We start from the raw sequence: 17350 nt of genomic DNA, 5'->3' as shown, positions 1-17350 counted from the left end.
GTGGATTGCTCTTTCTAGAAAGCATGTTCTGGCAGGAAGGAGAGTTGATGGCCTGTAGCCAGGGGACACTTCCTAACATGGAGATTTTACAGTGAGTCTGACAGCAGGCGGAGTTTCACCAGGCAGAACTCTATATATGGTGTTAGGGAGGTGGTGACATTCGGAGGAAGGGCTTGGGTGTGATGGAGGGCAGTTTTGAAGAAAACCAATAGGACAATGTGTGAGCTGTAAAAAGAGGGAACTGGAGGAGACATTAGTCGGACCCCATCAAGGATCTTGGACAGCTGATGGTCATATATGTGACTTGAGATCGCATAATCAAAGCTGTGTAGAGACAAAAGCAAGTTGAGATCCGAGGACTTTTAGCCTCCAAGCCTTGTCTATGGCTATATACAGCCTGTTTCCTCATAGCCACAGTACCAGTTCTTATTAATTATAAATGGTGAACATTTGCAAAGCATTTCCCAAGGGGCAGTGTTTTACTTTATTGTTTGAGCTGATACTCACAGAGGCTTTGTGGCAGATTTATTCCCTCCTTTATACCTGAGGGCTGTGAGACCATTCCATGACTTGAATTTCTCTGGGTTCTTTGACCAAAGTGATGTCCAAGATGTTGCGGGTTAGATTTCCTGGCAAGCAGCTCTCGAGTGAGGGTGGTGTACAGGAGAGTTGTGAGTGCCCAGGATTGTAGCAGAAGAAGGGAATGGGAAGGAACAGAACTGGACAGAGCTGCAGTTGAGGCATGATGGAATTTTGAGATTACACTGTGAGACATTCAATGTAATCCCCTTGTGTAGTCCTGAGCTGGTAAAGAGACCAGATCTTTGCGTGCTGGTAGGAGTTTTACCAGTCACTGAGTTCAGTGGTGGCCTCCCAAGAAGGGGTGTGGTCCTGGGTTCATGGGCCCTTGTTAGCCAAAGCAATCCAGCCAAGGGTGTATACTGTTGGCATGGCTTCCAACAGCTGGGAGAATGACTCATTCGTTCCTGAAGAGACGTGGGTGCATCTAGTGTCTACCATACAACTAGGTACATTACTAGAAAGTCTTGACGATTAGTCTGAACCTTGTTTTTGTATATATGGAAACATGTAACTATTCTAATCCCTTTTGCTGTGTCCGGAAAGCAGTACAGGCAGGTGGCGCTGAGTGTAAATAGATCATAACTGATTTTCTTGCCTACCTGGGACCTCACAACACAATTTGCATGACATTTTTAAATTCTGATGTAAGAGGTGTTGTCTTAGGGTTTCTATTGCTGCAACAAAACCATGACAAAAAAAGGCAAGTTGAGGAGGAAAGAGTTTATTTGGCTTACACTTCCATATTGCTGTTCATCACTGAAGGAAGTTAGGACAGGAACTCAAATAGGGCAGGAACCTGGAGGCAGGAGCTGATACAGAGGCCATGGAAGAGTGCTGCTTCCTGGCTTGCTTCCCTGGGTTGCTCAGCCTGCTTTCTCATAGAACCCAGGACCAGCAGCCCAGGGATGGCACCACCCACAATGAGCTGGGCCCTCCCACGTCAATCACTAATTAAGAAAACACCTTACAGCTGGATCTTGTGGAGGCATTTTCTCAGTTGAGGTTCCCTCCTTTCAGATGACTAGTTTGTGTGTCATGCTGACCTGAGACTAGCCAGCACAGGTGGAATATAGTCCTAACCCAACCACATTACCCAGCTTCACAGAATCTCTCATATCAACTGTACATTTTTAAAAATGCATCTGTGTATGAAGAAATTATTCATTCTGAATCGCTCCCTCACTACAGAGAAACTTAACAACTCATTCCTGTTCGGACACGTACCCTGGAAACAGATTAAATTAAACAGAAAAGAGTAAATCTATCTACTCATAAGCCTAGGACACACCTTGTGCCAAGACATAATGTTCATTCAACACCGGTAATGGGCAAGTCATCATCCGGATATGATATGTGGGGCTGGCCTCCACAAGTACACACTCATTACTGGACAAAGACATACATCCAGGAAGCTAAAGAGCAATGCAGTGTGCTATATCATATTAGTGCTAAGTTCCAGGGCAAATGGGAGAGAACCGGAAAGGGGAAAAGATAATAGCTAAATTATATGGGGTGTTCACTATGCATTCGTGAACTAGTCTGAACCCTTGAGGTTGGTATTCTTATGAGCTTCCTTTTTCAGTTGAATAAATGGGAATACAGTGAGGTGAGGGGGACTTGCCCACTGGCCTGAGATCCTACATATATAACCACTATCTCATGCTGCCTCTCCAGGTTCTACTGGGTACGTTTCCCAGAACTTAGGAAAAGGTAGTTTCCTTCTGATTACACCCACGAGTTCATCTGTAGATGCCCCATTTCAGAAACTGCTCCCAGCTGCATTTTACATGCAACTTTCTTAACCTCTATACCTGAGGCTATATAAACTGGAATAAATAGTAGTACTTGTGCCGAAGGATTAGAGGTTGATGCAAGTTCAGGAAACAGGGCATGGCATGTGTTAAACACTCAGTCATTTCCTTTAAGGGTTCACTTGTAGACACCATCAGAATGGCTCACCGGCAGGGACTTGCTACTAGAACTGGGCTGCCCCTCAGGTGTGAGACCTCGTCACCTCCACCGCATCTTTCCTTCACATTCCAGCACAACAGGAGCGTCACCATAGTTAGCTGGCAGCTTCTGCTTTCCCAGTGAACAAACGTTGGGTGGCCTGTGACATAAACACCAATTTCTCTCAGTTGTCTGCCTCTATACAACAGGACAGTTTTAACCACTGATCCACAAGAATTGGTGCATACAGTACTGTAGCATGAGAAATACATGTCCATAAAAGTGTGAGGAAGAGAAGAATCTTTCTGGTTTCAAACCGCATTAAACAATGTCGGAAAGATGCTTGCTTCCGTTATTTGGTGCATCCAAATGCAGGCTCTGTGTGCTTTTTTTTTTTTTTTTTTTTATCATGTGTTCCCTTTGAACCTTTACAGTTGTCCAAGGCATTATACACAAAGTATGTTGTGGGAGCAGGTGCTGCTTTGAAGATTGCAAAAGTTGAAAAAGCCAGACCTTGGCACTGAGCACTTAAAACCTTGCTAGCAATTTGATGCCGCCTTTGGGGCGTCTAAGCATATGACCCATTGGAGGTCTCACTTGTTGCAGAGGCTGTAGGTTGATTTAAGTGATGAGCTCAAATGGTAAGTCATGTGTGGAGAGAATTCCACGATAGTCCTATGAGGGAAAGTTGGCTTAGTAGTATACATGACTCAGGAAATACAAAAACAAGCAAGCAAAAAACTGGCCATTCACTGAATGGTTGGAGAAGCAGAAACACTGGTCCTGCACCGTGAATGGTTGGAGAAAGGCTACTCAGAAAACAGCAGACAGCTCTCAGGTTAGCTTACGCTGGTATTTTGCTGGCTTCTGTTCCTTTAACTTGTCCTATTAATGGTGTCTTTTGAACACTGAACTACAAAGGCAGAGCTGTTCTTACTGGTAAATGCAAACTTGTAAATAAGACTGAAAAATATGAAAATCATGGCCCTGGGGAGCAAAAAAACTGAACTTCATTTCCATCTATTATGAGCAGCTGTTGGTGACAGACACATTTGTGACTTCTCTGACCGACACTCCATGAAAAATGTGTGTAAAGGGAGTAGCAGATACAGTGGTGTCTCCTCAGAGCCGCTGTTTGATGCCCATGGAGCTCTCCGGTTTCCATTTATCCAGTCCTGATTCTTTCCAGCCTTGGACATCTGTTTGGATTGCCAAGTCTCAGTGGAGCAAACTCTGGAGTCATAGCTGACTCCTGCCCTTTCTTAACCTAGCTAAAAGTTCTCTTCTCTCTAAACAGGAAAATATATTTGTCGATCGATCAAGGATGACCCCAAAGACTCCGATGAAAAATGAACCAATTGATCTGTCAAAGCAAAGGATCTTTACCCCGGAAAGAAATCCCATTACCCCCGTAAAGCTGGTGGACAGGCAGCCGCAGGTGGAGCCATGGACGCCCACAGCCAACCTCAAAATGCTGATCAGTGCCGCCAGCCCAGACATAAGAGACCGGGAGAAGAAGAAGGAGCTGTTCAGACCCATTGAGAATAAAGAGGATGCATTCGTGAACTCCTTGCAGGTACTCATGGGGCTTCGTGAGACTTCAGAGATGTACAAGATTACTAAAAAGAAACAGGACACCTGTCAGTCAAATGCAGTGTTAATTAAGCATTGCATTGTTTTGTTCACAGCTGAATTTTCACTCAGATTCTTATTTTTCATAATTAATTTCTCTCTTCCCTTAACCAGACTACATTTTAAAAATAACATATTAGTACTTTGATTCATTAAAGAAACTTGAATTTTTTTTTCTAAGCACTGCTGTGAATTTTTAGTTTCATGAATTTTGACTAGGAAAGTTCTATTCTGTTTGCTAGTTTGGGGCTTTATTCAAGTTAGGCCAGTTTAATGTATTTCTTTAATCTGCTTGGGGCTTTTGTTGGGAAAACTCTGTTATTTTGTTGTTGGATCTGGGGTGTGTGCGTGCATTTCTGCTGTTTTGGCCACTGTTCTGTTGCTCTGAAGAGACACCATGATTAAGGCAACTCTTATGAAAGAAAGCATTTAATTGGAGGCTTGCTTTTAATTTCAGAGATTTAGTCCATTATCATCATGGTGGGGAGCAAGGCAGTATACCTGGCTCTGAAAAAAATAACTGAAAGCTACTGGCCCTCTGATCTGCTGGCCAAGAGGGAGACACCGGACCTGGTGTGGGCTTTTGAACCCTCAGAGCCCACCCCCAGGGACATGCTTCCTCCAAGAAGGCCACACCTCCTAATCATTTTCAAAAAGTGCCAGTCCCTGATAACTAAGCATTCAAAACCTTGAGACTATGGGGGCTATTCTTAATTCCCACCACCACAGCTGCTGCTGATTCAACCCAGGGCTTTATACAGGCTTTATACATTTAGGCAAACCTTCTGCCACCAAGCCACATGCCCAGCTCTCAATATAGAAGGCTCTTAGGCCATCTTTAAATTGCCTGTGACATGAAGAAGAGGAGCTGCTCAGCAAACAGCACATCCATACTGTTTTTAGAAAGATTTAACAGTAATTTTCATTCCCACTAATCTTTCTCTGAGGCCTCCCAAGAAAATGACTTCCAGAATGGAGTCTTCCCAACTATCCAACTATTTTTCCCCTTTTTTGGTGGATTTTCTTTGTTGTTGTTGTAAAATTTGCCAAAATACAGAAAATGGGGGGGGGGGAGAAGATGTCTCAAAATTACAACTTGAAGCTAACAGCAAAATGAGTTTAATCTGCCACATACCCCACTACGGTGGTAGAGATTCTTCTGTGTAGTTAGATGCAAATCATGCAGTTTGAAGAACAATTGGAAATTGTTCATCATTCCTCTTGTATGTCTGCTCTTTTCCTGGGCTTCCTTTCTGTATTTTGCTTGGAAAAGCACAGGAAGCCCAGCTTCAGAGACCATGAACTCAGATCACATGTAAGTGTGGCTAAGGGCATTAGCTTCTGCGTCCAGAATGCCGGAGTTGTGCTCCCAGATCTGGTTTTCCTGGGATCTACTCTTTGTCTGTTATAGGCATATGCAAGTATTCATTGTTTCCTTTTTTTATTTATTGATAAAATACAGAAAGTGACAGTCACCCAATGGGAGATGTTAATAATCTCTAACAAAGTATTGATACCTTCCTTTGGTAGAACTTATTTCAGATGTCCCTAAAACAATTCCTAACCAGACTTCATAAGATTTAATTGAGCGTTCATTACAAAGATTTATGACCTTGAGTGTCTAAAATGTGAGTGTCCCATAAATACAGGCTTTTTAATATCTTTGATAGACTGTTTTATCACATAACACACCTTTAGTATGTGATACCTTTAAGACTCAGAAGGCTTCCTCCCTGCTCCAAGCACAGAGCAGTTTTAATAATTTAAATCAAATAATGACTGCTGAATTTATCATTCTCTTGCCATCTTTAAATCACTATGTTGTATATGTATATGTATGTGCTCTTATAGACTGTTGCTTGGGCTGTTCTGTTGGGGTTTCAAGCTTTGTAAAGTTGAGACTATTATAGTATTTGCTCATCTTGTCAAGTTATTGGATGGCTTGTGACTTCTTTCCACACAACTGTTACCACCATGGTTTTCCCTCTTCTATGTGGTGCCTGGTGGTGTGTGTCCATTTGTATTGGGTTGTTTTTCTCTCTCGTAGTGGTTTCCAGGATATGGTTGTATATTGACACTAAACTGTCATCAATTGCTTGTGTCATATATATTACATTATCTTGGTTCAGTTGGTATTTGTTTTTTCCCTTTCTGTTGGTTCTCAGCTCACAAAGCTCTTATGATTAATACTGTTCTGTGTGTAGATCCTTTCTTCTTGCTTTAGGATTTTTTTCATTCTAACTTTCACTTTTTTAATGTGTGTGTGTGTGTGTGTGTGTGTGTGTGTGTGTGTGTGTGTGTGTGTGTGTCTGCTTCTCTGTTCGTGCACCATGTGTGTTGAGATGCCCGTGCAGATCAGAAGGGGGCCCTGTATTCCCTGGAAGTAAAGTTGCATATAGTTCTGAGCCGACACATGGATTCTGGAAACCCAATCTGGGTCCTCTAAATTTAGCCACTGAGCTCATCTCACGATCTCTTCTTTAAGGGTGATCTGGGGGCTAGAGAGATGGTTCAGTGCTTAAGAACACTTGCTCTTGCAGATGATGAGTTCAGTTCCCAGCATCCACATGGTGGCTCACAACCCTCCGTAACTCTAGTTCCAGAGGGTTGCAATGCACACATAGGCATAAGAAAATAAATATGGATGACCTTTTTGTATCGCTTTAATCTTTAGTGCCTGGTTAGAAGCTTGTTCTCCTACATTTTATTACAATTTTTTTTTATAAGTCATGAGTCCATTTGGAATTACTTTTCAAATGTAATGGGAGTCAAGAACACTGACTTCGGTGTCTGTGGGTTTCGCTGTCTGCTTTTTTTTTTTTTTTTTTTTTCAGGAGCTCTCCCTCTTTCATTTGGCAAGGTGACATCTCTCATGTCAAAGTTCCATATTTGATTTGTGTGCTTCCATTTTAAGAGCCTTTGACCATTTGCCTGTTTGAGGCCAGCACCATTTTTCAGGAAGCTTTGCCTACCGGCAACTTCATTGTATTCTTAAAATGTGTAAACTGTAAACTGTTCCTGATGTTTTCTTTCATATATGCTCCAAACTGACTGTTTTCTTTAGCTTCTTCAGAGGAAGTGTCACTGTGTAGACCTGGATGGCCTGGACTCTCCGTAGACTAGGCTGGCCTCAAACTCACGGAGATCTACCTCCCTGAGTGCTAGGGTTAAAGATGTGCACCATTATGCCTGGCTCTAGATTTGGGTTTTAATAGGAATCGTTTGACTGTGTTGATTGGAGAAGTTCACCTCTCTATGGTGCCAAGCCTCCTATCCATGAAAATGGTGCACATCTTCAATTATCAGAGGTTTCTAGTACAGTTATTCTCAGCCTTCCTAACGCTTCGATCCTGCAATTCACTTCCTTATGCTGTGCTGACCCAACCATAAAATTATTTCGTTGCTACCTCATAACTGTAATTTGCTAGTTATGAATCAATAAATACCTGATACATGGGATATCTGATATGAACCCCCTAAGGGGTTGTGACCCACAGTTTGAGAACCACTGCTCTAAAATCTTGAGTGTTTGTTAGATTTACCCTAAAAACCTCATCATCCTCATCGCTCTTATAAATACTGCCTTTTCTACTTCCTTTCTCTTGCTATGTAGGAATGCAGCTTGGTTTAAAATACCTCACCTTGTAGCTGTTTTGCTAATTCCTCTTATTTCCATAGGGTGTGTGTGTGTGTGTGTGTGTGTGTGTGTGTGTGGTATTTTTGAGTCAGGGTTTCTTTGTGTAGCTTTGTAGACTAGGCTGGCTGGCCTCGAACTGACAGAGATCTTCCTGCCTCTGCCTCCCAAGTGCTGGGATTAAAGGCATGAGCTACCACCACCCTACTTGTAGGGGGTTTTTGTTGTTCTTGTTTGTTTTTTGGGATGAGCCTTTATATTCTTTTCAAAAAGATTTTGTTTGTGCTTTTCAGTCCTTGCTTCAATTTCTTCTTTCTTGTCCTAACGTACTGACTAGGATATTTCCTACAGAAGACAGAAGAGGGCCAGTGACAATGGCCATCCTTGTTGTTTTCCTGGTTTTAAGGGAAGACTTCCAAGGTTTCTCAGCTAGCCAGAAAAAGCTGTTGATAAATTTCATGTTGCATATTTTGTGTTTTCCATGAATATGCAACATGAAATTTATCAACAGTTTTTTCTGAATCTATTGAGATAATCTTACCACTATTCTCCTGGGGTCTATTTAAAAAACCTTATCTTTCCTGTGGAGACCTAATTAAATATGGTAGAGACAAGAATGCTACCTAAGGATACTTAGAACAAAACAGGATTTGACTAATGGGCCCTTGTGGAATTTCACCAAGATTTGGTCCATTATCAAATATATGACAGACGTTTAACAGGTCACTGTACCTCATACTTTGTTGGTAATAGTCACAGAACTGTAAGAAGCAGATTGTGATGCACCAGGTCCAAGATGAGGCCTGAGATGCTACTACATCTCCAGTGCTGCCAGGTCCACCCACATAAGAGAGGCAGGGTAGAGTAACCTGTACAGGACACCATTTCTATTTTAGAATTGTAACCATGAGTTTCAGCCTCATGTTATATAAATGAGAAACAGCTTAGTCCAGAGAAAATAATAAGAAAACCAGCCTAGGAGTTGTTTTCTCTGGAATCTTGAGAGGTACGGATTGGGACCACTTTGTAACAGCTTTCTAACAACAGCAGTTAAGGCGGTAACCATGGCATCTCCCTCCCTGCTTCTGTCTGCCCTCCGTAGCTTGATGTCGTTGGTGACGGTGCTGTGGATGACTATGAGAAGCAAAGGCCGAGCAGGAAACAGAAAAGTTTAGGACTGCTGTGCCAGAAGTTCCTCGCTCGTTATCCAAGTTACCCCTTATCCACTGAGAAAACCACCATCTCCCTAGATGAAGTCGCTGTCAGTCTTGGTATGTATCACCCAATTAACTGGGGACCTGTCACCTGTGACAGTGGGAAGCCAGTTACCTTGGGTGGGCCAGAGGCATCAAGTAGTCTCCTATATTAACAGAGGGTGAGGACATGATGGTGGGGGTGGGGGAGCTGCCTCCATCAACACCAAATCTCCCTTTGGTATTCGTAGAATTCAAGGAAGCCTAATCCAAAATAAAGGTCCAAATAGAAACTTAGGCGGGGGGGGGGGGGGGTCAATCTTAAAAATGTAGGGTGCAGGACTACAGCTCAGTGATAGAGAATTTGCTGAGCATGTACAAAATGGGATTAACCACGAATACCATACATAATACCATACAAGAAAGAATGCATTTCATTGTAAAAGGCAATATGTTTATACTTATATTATGGATTAATCTCATTTCGAATTCATGTTGGGAATCTAAAAATATAAGCTGGGTCTGATGGCACATACCTATAATCCCAGTACTTGTGAGACACAAGTAGGATGACTATAAATTTGGGGCCAGCCTAGGGTACACAGTGAGACCCTGTCTCATAAAGAAAATTACAGATACCTTGCTCGTTATTCTTAATAATGCTTCCAAGAGTTTGGAAACTAGTGTCATTTCTTATATAAAGCAAAAAAATCACAAGTAAGAACACAATGCTTGAAGCCCTGGGCCACCGTCTTCACAGCAGGCCTTTCAGGACAGAAAATCCACAGCTGGACATAACTCAAACATCCTGGCTTCTTAACAAAGAAGAATGCATATGTTCACGTGGCCGGCGTATGTGTAACCTGTGACGCCTGCACAGCTGCAAATACCTACACAGTCACTTTGGATGAGAGACCCCTGGTGGACAGGGGCTGTATTTCAGGATGGTTGAACTGTTGACAGTCATTGACTAGAAATGACTCTCATCTGGAGGTATATAGGGGTATCCACTTAATAAACAAGGGAGCTTTCCGTATGGGGGAGTATCTGAAGGGATAAGATAAATGAGCGATTAATAGTTTGTGTTTCATAGCTGTCTGTCTTCCATAGCCCCGAGAAACATCCAAGAGTAGTGGGCTGTCAGTCTGAGTCACCCAGGCTGAGAGCTGAGAAGGTTCTGGCTTTTGAAAACTGAGATGGTGAAGAGGCAGTGGGTTCTGATGGAAAGACCATGGGCTAAGGCCGTGAGTCACACAGAGCCAGGCTCTGAACTTCCCCAGCTTGTAAGAACTTTGAGAAGTTATTAACCCTTTCTTGACTATAACATAAACTGCCGAGACGTAACAGAGTTGAGCTGATTGTGACTAATATGTTTAACTGAGTCCTAGCAGGGTTCCTGGGAAATGGTCTGGCAGAAAACGGGGGTTAACTACCAGATCATCCAGTGTCCTCATTAGGGATCATGAAGTCTTTCCCCAACCCCAGCTCCATGCAATATATTCAGCTTCCGTGTGGAGGCTCTGTGCTGGTGTTAAAGTGAAACACAAAGATGAGATGTTTAGGGGGGAACTTACAGTCCCAGGGAGGATAAAAGAGGGGACTATTACTCATGGGACCTGCAAACATGCCATGTCATAGCTTCCTGGAGCTGAACCTCAGAGATTTTCACAACAGCCTCCCAATGCCCCGGGACAACACAGACCTGCTGAGTCAAATGTGCTGCCATCTCTTCTCGTGTGAGGTTGAAAGCTAGTGTCCCTCCCTAGAGCTTGTTTCCTCGATGACCATCTCCTGGCCTTGAGTCTGAACCCCTTGCTCCCTAATTTAAAAGGCCAAATATGTGCAGAGTTTCAAGCTGCGGTTTCCAGAGTCTGTTGCGATGCAGATCTGACTCTGGTGTTAATGAACAAGCATTTAAAGACTTGGGAACAACTTTGGTGAGCAGAAAACAGAACAGTGCTTGATTCTGAGCTGAGTAATGGTCTCTCGGTCAGTGCCTAAGGAAGTAGACAAGAAAAAATGGTGGTCATCATCAGGTTACTACTGTATGATTAACCATCACAGAACGTAAAATAGACTGTCACTTCATTTGGTCATTATGTCCTTGGATGTACAACTGGGACCATCAGTAGATTGAGTAAGACCACCTCAGCACAAAAGCAAGAGAAGGCATAGTACCAGGGTAAACCTCCCTCCCAGGAAGCCACAGAGGCGCCTACAGGTCTTGAGACCTGTGAATGGAACTTTAGGAGCACAGCCCCCTAAACAACAAAACTTGGGCATGACTAAAATGGTGAGTGATAAAGCTGGTAAGGGGCTGCCACATTTGGTGTTTACCAAAACAACCTACTAAGTGCCCATTTGCACATTCTTACTCTCAAAGCAGTGCCAGTTGTCTCCCATTTTCCTGTCTTGTGATGTCTGGCCACCAGGTGGAGACCAAACAACTTATTATCATGCACAAAATAGCACAACAGGCAGGCATATGGCCAGCCCCAGGGTGTCTCAGTTGCATTCACATGACATTTCTAATGGGAAGGTTTGGGGATGGTGCAGGCTAAACCGGATGTGTTAATATGTGGGAACAGGCTGGAGTAAAGATCCAGTCAGCTCTAGACAAGAGGCTGCTGCCAGTGCCTTCCAGCAGGCAGTTGGCACCAAGCCTGGGTTGGGGGACAGGCCAGTCAGGGTCATGAGTGGAAATGTTCTGACTGACTCTTCATGTGTGTGGTGAAGCTTTTCCTCAGACCAGAGTTGCCTTTGTTATTTGGTGTCTGTCTTATATCTCTGAAGAGCCCAAAGTTACCCTTGCTGAATCTGTTTCTGGAAAAACGAGACAAATGGTGCATCTTTATAGCCAGTCTGGGTTTTCTGCTAAAGTGCCTGAAGGCTTCAGCATAGATACTCAGATGAGAGCAAAGGCAACAGCAGGCCTGGGGCCTGTTACACAACAGTGAGTCATGGACCAGAGATGTTTAAAATCTGCTTCTACTGTGACTCTGTGTGTTAGTGGGGATTCTAGGTAGCTCCAAACTGTGGTGATAATCTTGTTTGAATAACAAATAAAGTTTGCCTGAAGATCAGAGGGCAGAGCTAACCATAGACTCTAGTCTACAGAACAAGTTCCAGAACAGGCTCCAAAGCTACACAGAGAAACCCCAACATACCAAAAAAAAAAAAAAAAAAAAAAAAAAAATATATATATATATATATATATATATATATATATATATATATATATATGTTTAGCTAGTCCCACCCTCTGATCTTCAGGCAAGCTTTATTATACAAGCAAGATAGCACCACACCAAACCATGCAAATATTTAGATAAAATTAACAGCTGTTGAGGACCCATTACTTTTATGCTCAAACTTAATTATTTTATAAGATAGGTGCTACACTGTGAAGAAGTTAAGTAACTTCCTAGGGTGGACCACTTATAAGGGGTAGATTGAGGATGCATGTCCAGACACTCTGATTCAAGAGCCTTCCATGCTTAACCAGCATACACACTTTCAGTAATTAGAAGAAAAATCCTGCAGCGAAGCAGGCGGTGAATTTCATGGAAAGCCTGTACGATGTTTAGTCCTTCGCTGTTGGCTGGCTAATTAGCAGATGGTGAATGAGAGAGCAAGGAGAGTTACTACAAGCCATGGCAAATAGAGGACTCGTGTTCTTCCAGCAACATGAGAAGGGAACCCAAGCCCTTGAGTCTGCCCTTGCCCGTTCCAAAAGGGAGGCAATATTTGCCATCCATTTTCCTTACCATACTGTTCAGAGAGTTAGTATATTCATTTTCTGTTACATCATTCAAACCCCCACAAATGGACAGGGCTGTCCAGTGATGAGGTGACAGTCCATCCTATTTAAATCCCCAAGAAAGGACAGGACTGTCCAGTGATTCTATAGTTTCGTGATGGTTAATCTTTGCCATCAAGCCGGGCATTGGTGACGCAGGTGGATCTCTGTGAGTTCTAGGGCAACCTGGTCTACAGAGCGAGTTCCAGGACAACCTCCAAAGCAATACAGAGAAACCCTGTCTCGGAAAAAAATAAATAAATAAAAACTCTTTGCCGTCAATGTGATGACGGGATTTAGGCTCATCACAGGAATGCACCTCTGGGTGAGCCTACGAGAGTGTTTCCAGAAAGATCTGACTGAGCAGGGAAGACCCACCCAGAATGTGGCAGCACAGTCCCACAGGGTAGGGTCCCCAAATGACTAAAATGAGAAGGCTGGACAAGCTGAATACCAGTTTTGTCTCTTTCTGCTTCCTGACTATAGGTGCAGCCTCTGCCTCTCATCCTGCCACTGTGATTTCTTCACCATGATGGACTGACTCCCCCACTTATGAGTCAGAATCAGCCCTTCCTTACAGTGCCTTTGTCAAATATTTTGTCACAGCAATGATACAAGGAACTAATGCAAGTCCACCAATTAGAATGCAGGTCACTAACAGCCAGCCGGGTTCAATAGGCATGCTGCTGCAACACTGGCATGCCGCCATAATGCACATAATGCACATGTGGCTGATTAACAGGTCTGAGGCACGGGTGCTGTGTTGTCAGGGCCACACAGACGGTAGTCTGGCTATCTCAAGAGGATGTTACCCTAGTTGTGTTTGAAGGTTGGGTTCCAAGAAGAAAACACAGGGCCTGTTTGAATCTTCCTCAGATGGCCTTAGTCATTATCCACAGTTGATGGGCATCAACTTAGACATCAAATAGTTCACAGAAGTGTCCCAGGCCCTTAGGAGTGGCTACACAGAAATGTCCACTGGTGTGATGTCTTTTTGGCTTCTCCTTTGCAAACAGGTGTGGAAAGGAGACGCATCTATGACATCGTCAATGTGCTGGAATCACTGCATCTGGTCAGCCGGGTGGCTAAGAATCAGTATGGTTGGCACGGTCGGCACAGCCTGCCCAAAACCCTGAGGACACTCCAGAGACTGGGAGAGGAGCAGAAATACGAAGAGCAGATGGCCTGCCTCCAACAGAAGGAGCTGGACTTGGTAGAATATAGGTTCGGAGAACGCAGGAAAGATGGCTCCCCGGATTGCCAAGAGCAACACCTACTCGATTTTTCTGAATCCGACTACCCGTCCTGTGAGTCCATTATAAACTTCATGAATAATGGCAAAGGGAGTAGCAGTCTCTTAAACTGACCACTAAGATGCGAAGTGCCAGTTTGACAGCCCTGGGGGGAGTGGGAGATACACTCTTGTTCTGAAGAAAGGCAGAGGGCTCCCAGCCAAGCTGCCCACTCCTCCCTACTGTGGCAGTTCCCCTCCTGGTCAGAATACGTAAGCCATAGAAACCAATAGCCACATACCGTTTGCCTCTGAGACCTCACACTGAAGACATTTTCTTTTCAAAGCATTCAATTTCTTGTTAGAGTGAACTGCCAAGAAAAGCAGCCCCCGTGGCTGAGTCTGTTAAGAAAGATAGACAATCCTTGCTTCCCTTTGGTGCCATTTAAGTTTGGGGGTTTTTTGGGGGGGGTTGTTTTTTGTTTTTTAGTTTTGTGTCTTCACTGTTCTTTCTTTGCCCCAACTTCTGTGGCTCTGCATCTCACTGTAAACAGTGATGCCCATCAGTACCATGTCCCCCTGTTGTGAGCATGTCACATCCATGCTACTTGCACTACTGGACACCAAAGGAAAGGTCAAATGATTTTCTTCAGGGCACAGCTTTGTACTTAGTTCCACCCCATGAATGAGGAAGTACTTACCCATCTAACCTCTAACCAGAGGAGACAGTCATCTACTGGGGTTCTCTACACGGATAATCAGGGTCCTGTTTGTATAAATGCAGGCCCTACTCTGTGAGGGTACCTCCTAGACACTGTGATAACAGAGACGAGTGGGAGACCCTACCTCAACAAGTAAGATGGAAAAGCCATTGGAGAAGTATGACATGTCAGTATGACATGTCAACCTCTGGGCCCCACACGCATGCACAAACACCCACTCCATGCCAGCATATATGCCCAGACATGTATGTGAACGTGTACACACACAACTCATAACTGGAGTTCTTGCTTTTTGAGAGGAGAGTTGGTATTCCAAAAACAACTCCTGATTCTTACCCCTCTCCTTTTATCTGTCTGCATTAATCTCTTCAAAGAGTTGCTTAAGGAAAACTGCCATGTGGCTTCTATTATGTGATATAAGTATGAAGTGTTAAGAGCAGTTGAAAATCAGTCATTTTATGAGATGTGGGGAAATCCTTCCGATTTCTTTACGAGCTTATTTTTGTGATGTGCTTCCAGTGGGCTTCTGCCTATTACCGATGGTCCCTCCATATGCTGGTGCTGTGAGGTAGCTCTGGGAAACTTCGAGCAAAAGTCTTTCTTGTGGTAAGTCCTCATTTTGATGATTTTTTAATTTTCTTCCCCTTTTCAGCCTCTGCAAATAGCCGGAAAGATAAATCTCTAAGAATTATGAGCCAGAAGTTTGTCATGCTGTTCCTTGTCTCCAAAACCAAGATTGTTACCCTGGACGTGGCTGCCAAAATCCTCATAGAAGAAAGCCAAGACACCCCCGACCACAGTAAATTCAAAAGTAAGAGCCTTCACCTAATCCATATATCAGCATAAAAGGGGCAGGACTGCTGACTCGGCTCCCTGCCTCTGAAATGAATATATCCAGAGAGGGGCTTTATTGATGGTGGTGGTTTTGGAAAAATGTGTTCCTGTGCTCATAAAAGCCCTGGTGCTATAAGCAGTCAATAAGCTCATACCCACCACCATCCCTTTTCCTCCCCGGGTACAGTGGGCAGGGCGAGGCAGAAGCTCCTGAGAGCCCAGGCCCCAGGAGGGTATGGTCCATTTGCATTTCTCTTTGGCGATGCTTCCAAGACAGAATGCCTGAGTCTTCTTTCCCCTTTTCTCCCTATCCCCCGCCTACTTCCCTGAAGGGTGGAGATGAAAGTTTCCTACAGGTAAGCACCCGAGGAATGGCCAGGGTTGGGGGAGGGGGAGAGGGCCAGGCTCAGAAGGGAGAGAGTCTCTGGGTATCACACACACCCTTGCACCTTCCTTTCCCTTAGAGCTTAGCTGCAGGGTCCGTGCCCTCTGTCCTCGTGAGGAGCCAAGAGCTCATCATTCCCAAGTTGTGTTTTGTTTTGGGCCGGGATAATAATCATCCTCCACGTACAATGGTTAAGATAAATCCCAGCCCTGGCCTTGGCCCTGACATCAAGTGTGGACAGCTGACCCCTCTTCAGTTCTTGAATAGAAAAGCAGGCAGGCAGGCCATCTTGTCCTGTTCTTTAACAGGACACTTGAGTTACCGCCCCCTTTCATACATCCATTTTCCAAAGTTTCTCCAAAGTGCTTTTTTAATGCAGGCCACACCCTCATGCTCCTCCCCCTTGGCCAGGGTTTCAGGTGAGCAGCTATTCCTTTTCAAAATGGTACCTCATGACCTTGAATCTTCAGCGTCCTGTATACCAAGAGTGTGGTTTCATGGGGACCTTGGGGAAGCCCTGTCATTGTCACAGGCCAGCTGCCTGTGAGGCAGATGCCACCACCTCTTGCTGGGGGACGTGCAGGGCAATCTTGTTGGCCACATACCAGAGTTATATTCCCTAAGCCTTTAATTACAGCCTGTTTCCCCCTGCATATTTGCTATTGTGGAGCCCCTTGCCTGTCAGCAGAGGACTGTTACACAAGATGCGAAGTTGTGCGAAGGGAAGGACAATGTGTCCTTCCCTAATATCTGTGTGTCTGCAGATGCTTTGGGTGCGTAAATCTCCTGTGATATCATGACAGAGCCACCCGTCCTCTGGAAGTTTATGTGGTAGCTGAGGAATGTTCCCTGTCACACAAACCGAAACACAGTAGCATTACACACAGCATGACCATAGTTGTGTTTTATATCTTCAAGCAAAGGTACGACGGCTCTATGACATAGCCAATGTTCTGACCAGCTTGGCTCTGATAAAGAAGGTGCACCTCACAGAAGAGCGAGGCCGCAAACCAGCCTTCAAGTGGATCGGGCCCGTGGACTTCAGCTCCATTGGTAAGGAGATACGATTTTGCCTCAAACCTACTGTAGAATGCCTTAATTATACATCTAGCCAGCAAAATTGGCCTTTTCCTATTCTCTATGCCACACTGAACATTTGATTAATGACGTCACTCTTGGAACAATAGTTACTATGCAGAAAATGTAGGTGCTGGTTGTCTCATACACATCAGGAAGGAAAATACTAGAAGACCGTGGGTTTATGTAACTGTTAAAGTACACTTATTTGGGAGTTTTTATTTTGTTCTGGAACTTTTTCCTGAAAGTTTAAGACTAAGACTTTAAAGTGACACTTCTGAACTTGGGTTATTTCTGCAGCAGCAAAATAA

At 44.0% G+C, this 17350-nt stretch overlaps 1 protein-coding gene across 1 annotated transcript in view; it reads left to right on the top strand.

The window, feature by feature from the left end:
- The window catches only part of E2f7 (E2F transcription factor 7), a 39111-nt gene that overhangs the window by 3926 nt on the left and 17835 nt on the right, over window positions 1-17350 (top strand). Inside the window, exons 3-7 of the mRNA XM_027392443.2 lie at window positions 3830-4108; window positions 8901-9069; window positions 13807-14097; window positions 15396-15554; window positions 16881-17015. Of these exons, the coding sequence (XP_027248244.1) occupies window positions 3830-4108; window positions 8901-9069; window positions 13807-14097; window positions 15396-15554; window positions 16881-17015 (1033 nt within the window). The remainder of the gene's footprint in view (window positions 1-3829; window positions 4109-8900; window positions 9070-13806; window positions 14098-15395; window positions 15555-16880; window positions 17016-17350) is intronic.

This window comes from Cricetulus griseus (genome assembly GCF_003668045.3).
Source record: "Cricetulus griseus strain 17A/GY chromosome 1 unlocalized genomic scaffold, alternate assembly CriGri-PICRH-1.0 chr1_0, whole genome shotgun sequence".
NCBI lineage: Eukaryota > Metazoa > Chordata > Mammalia > Rodentia > Cricetidae > Cricetulus > Cricetulus griseus.
The sequence above is the reverse complement of the archived record's forward strand: the minus strand, read 5'-3'. Positions and strand labels throughout refer to the sequence as shown.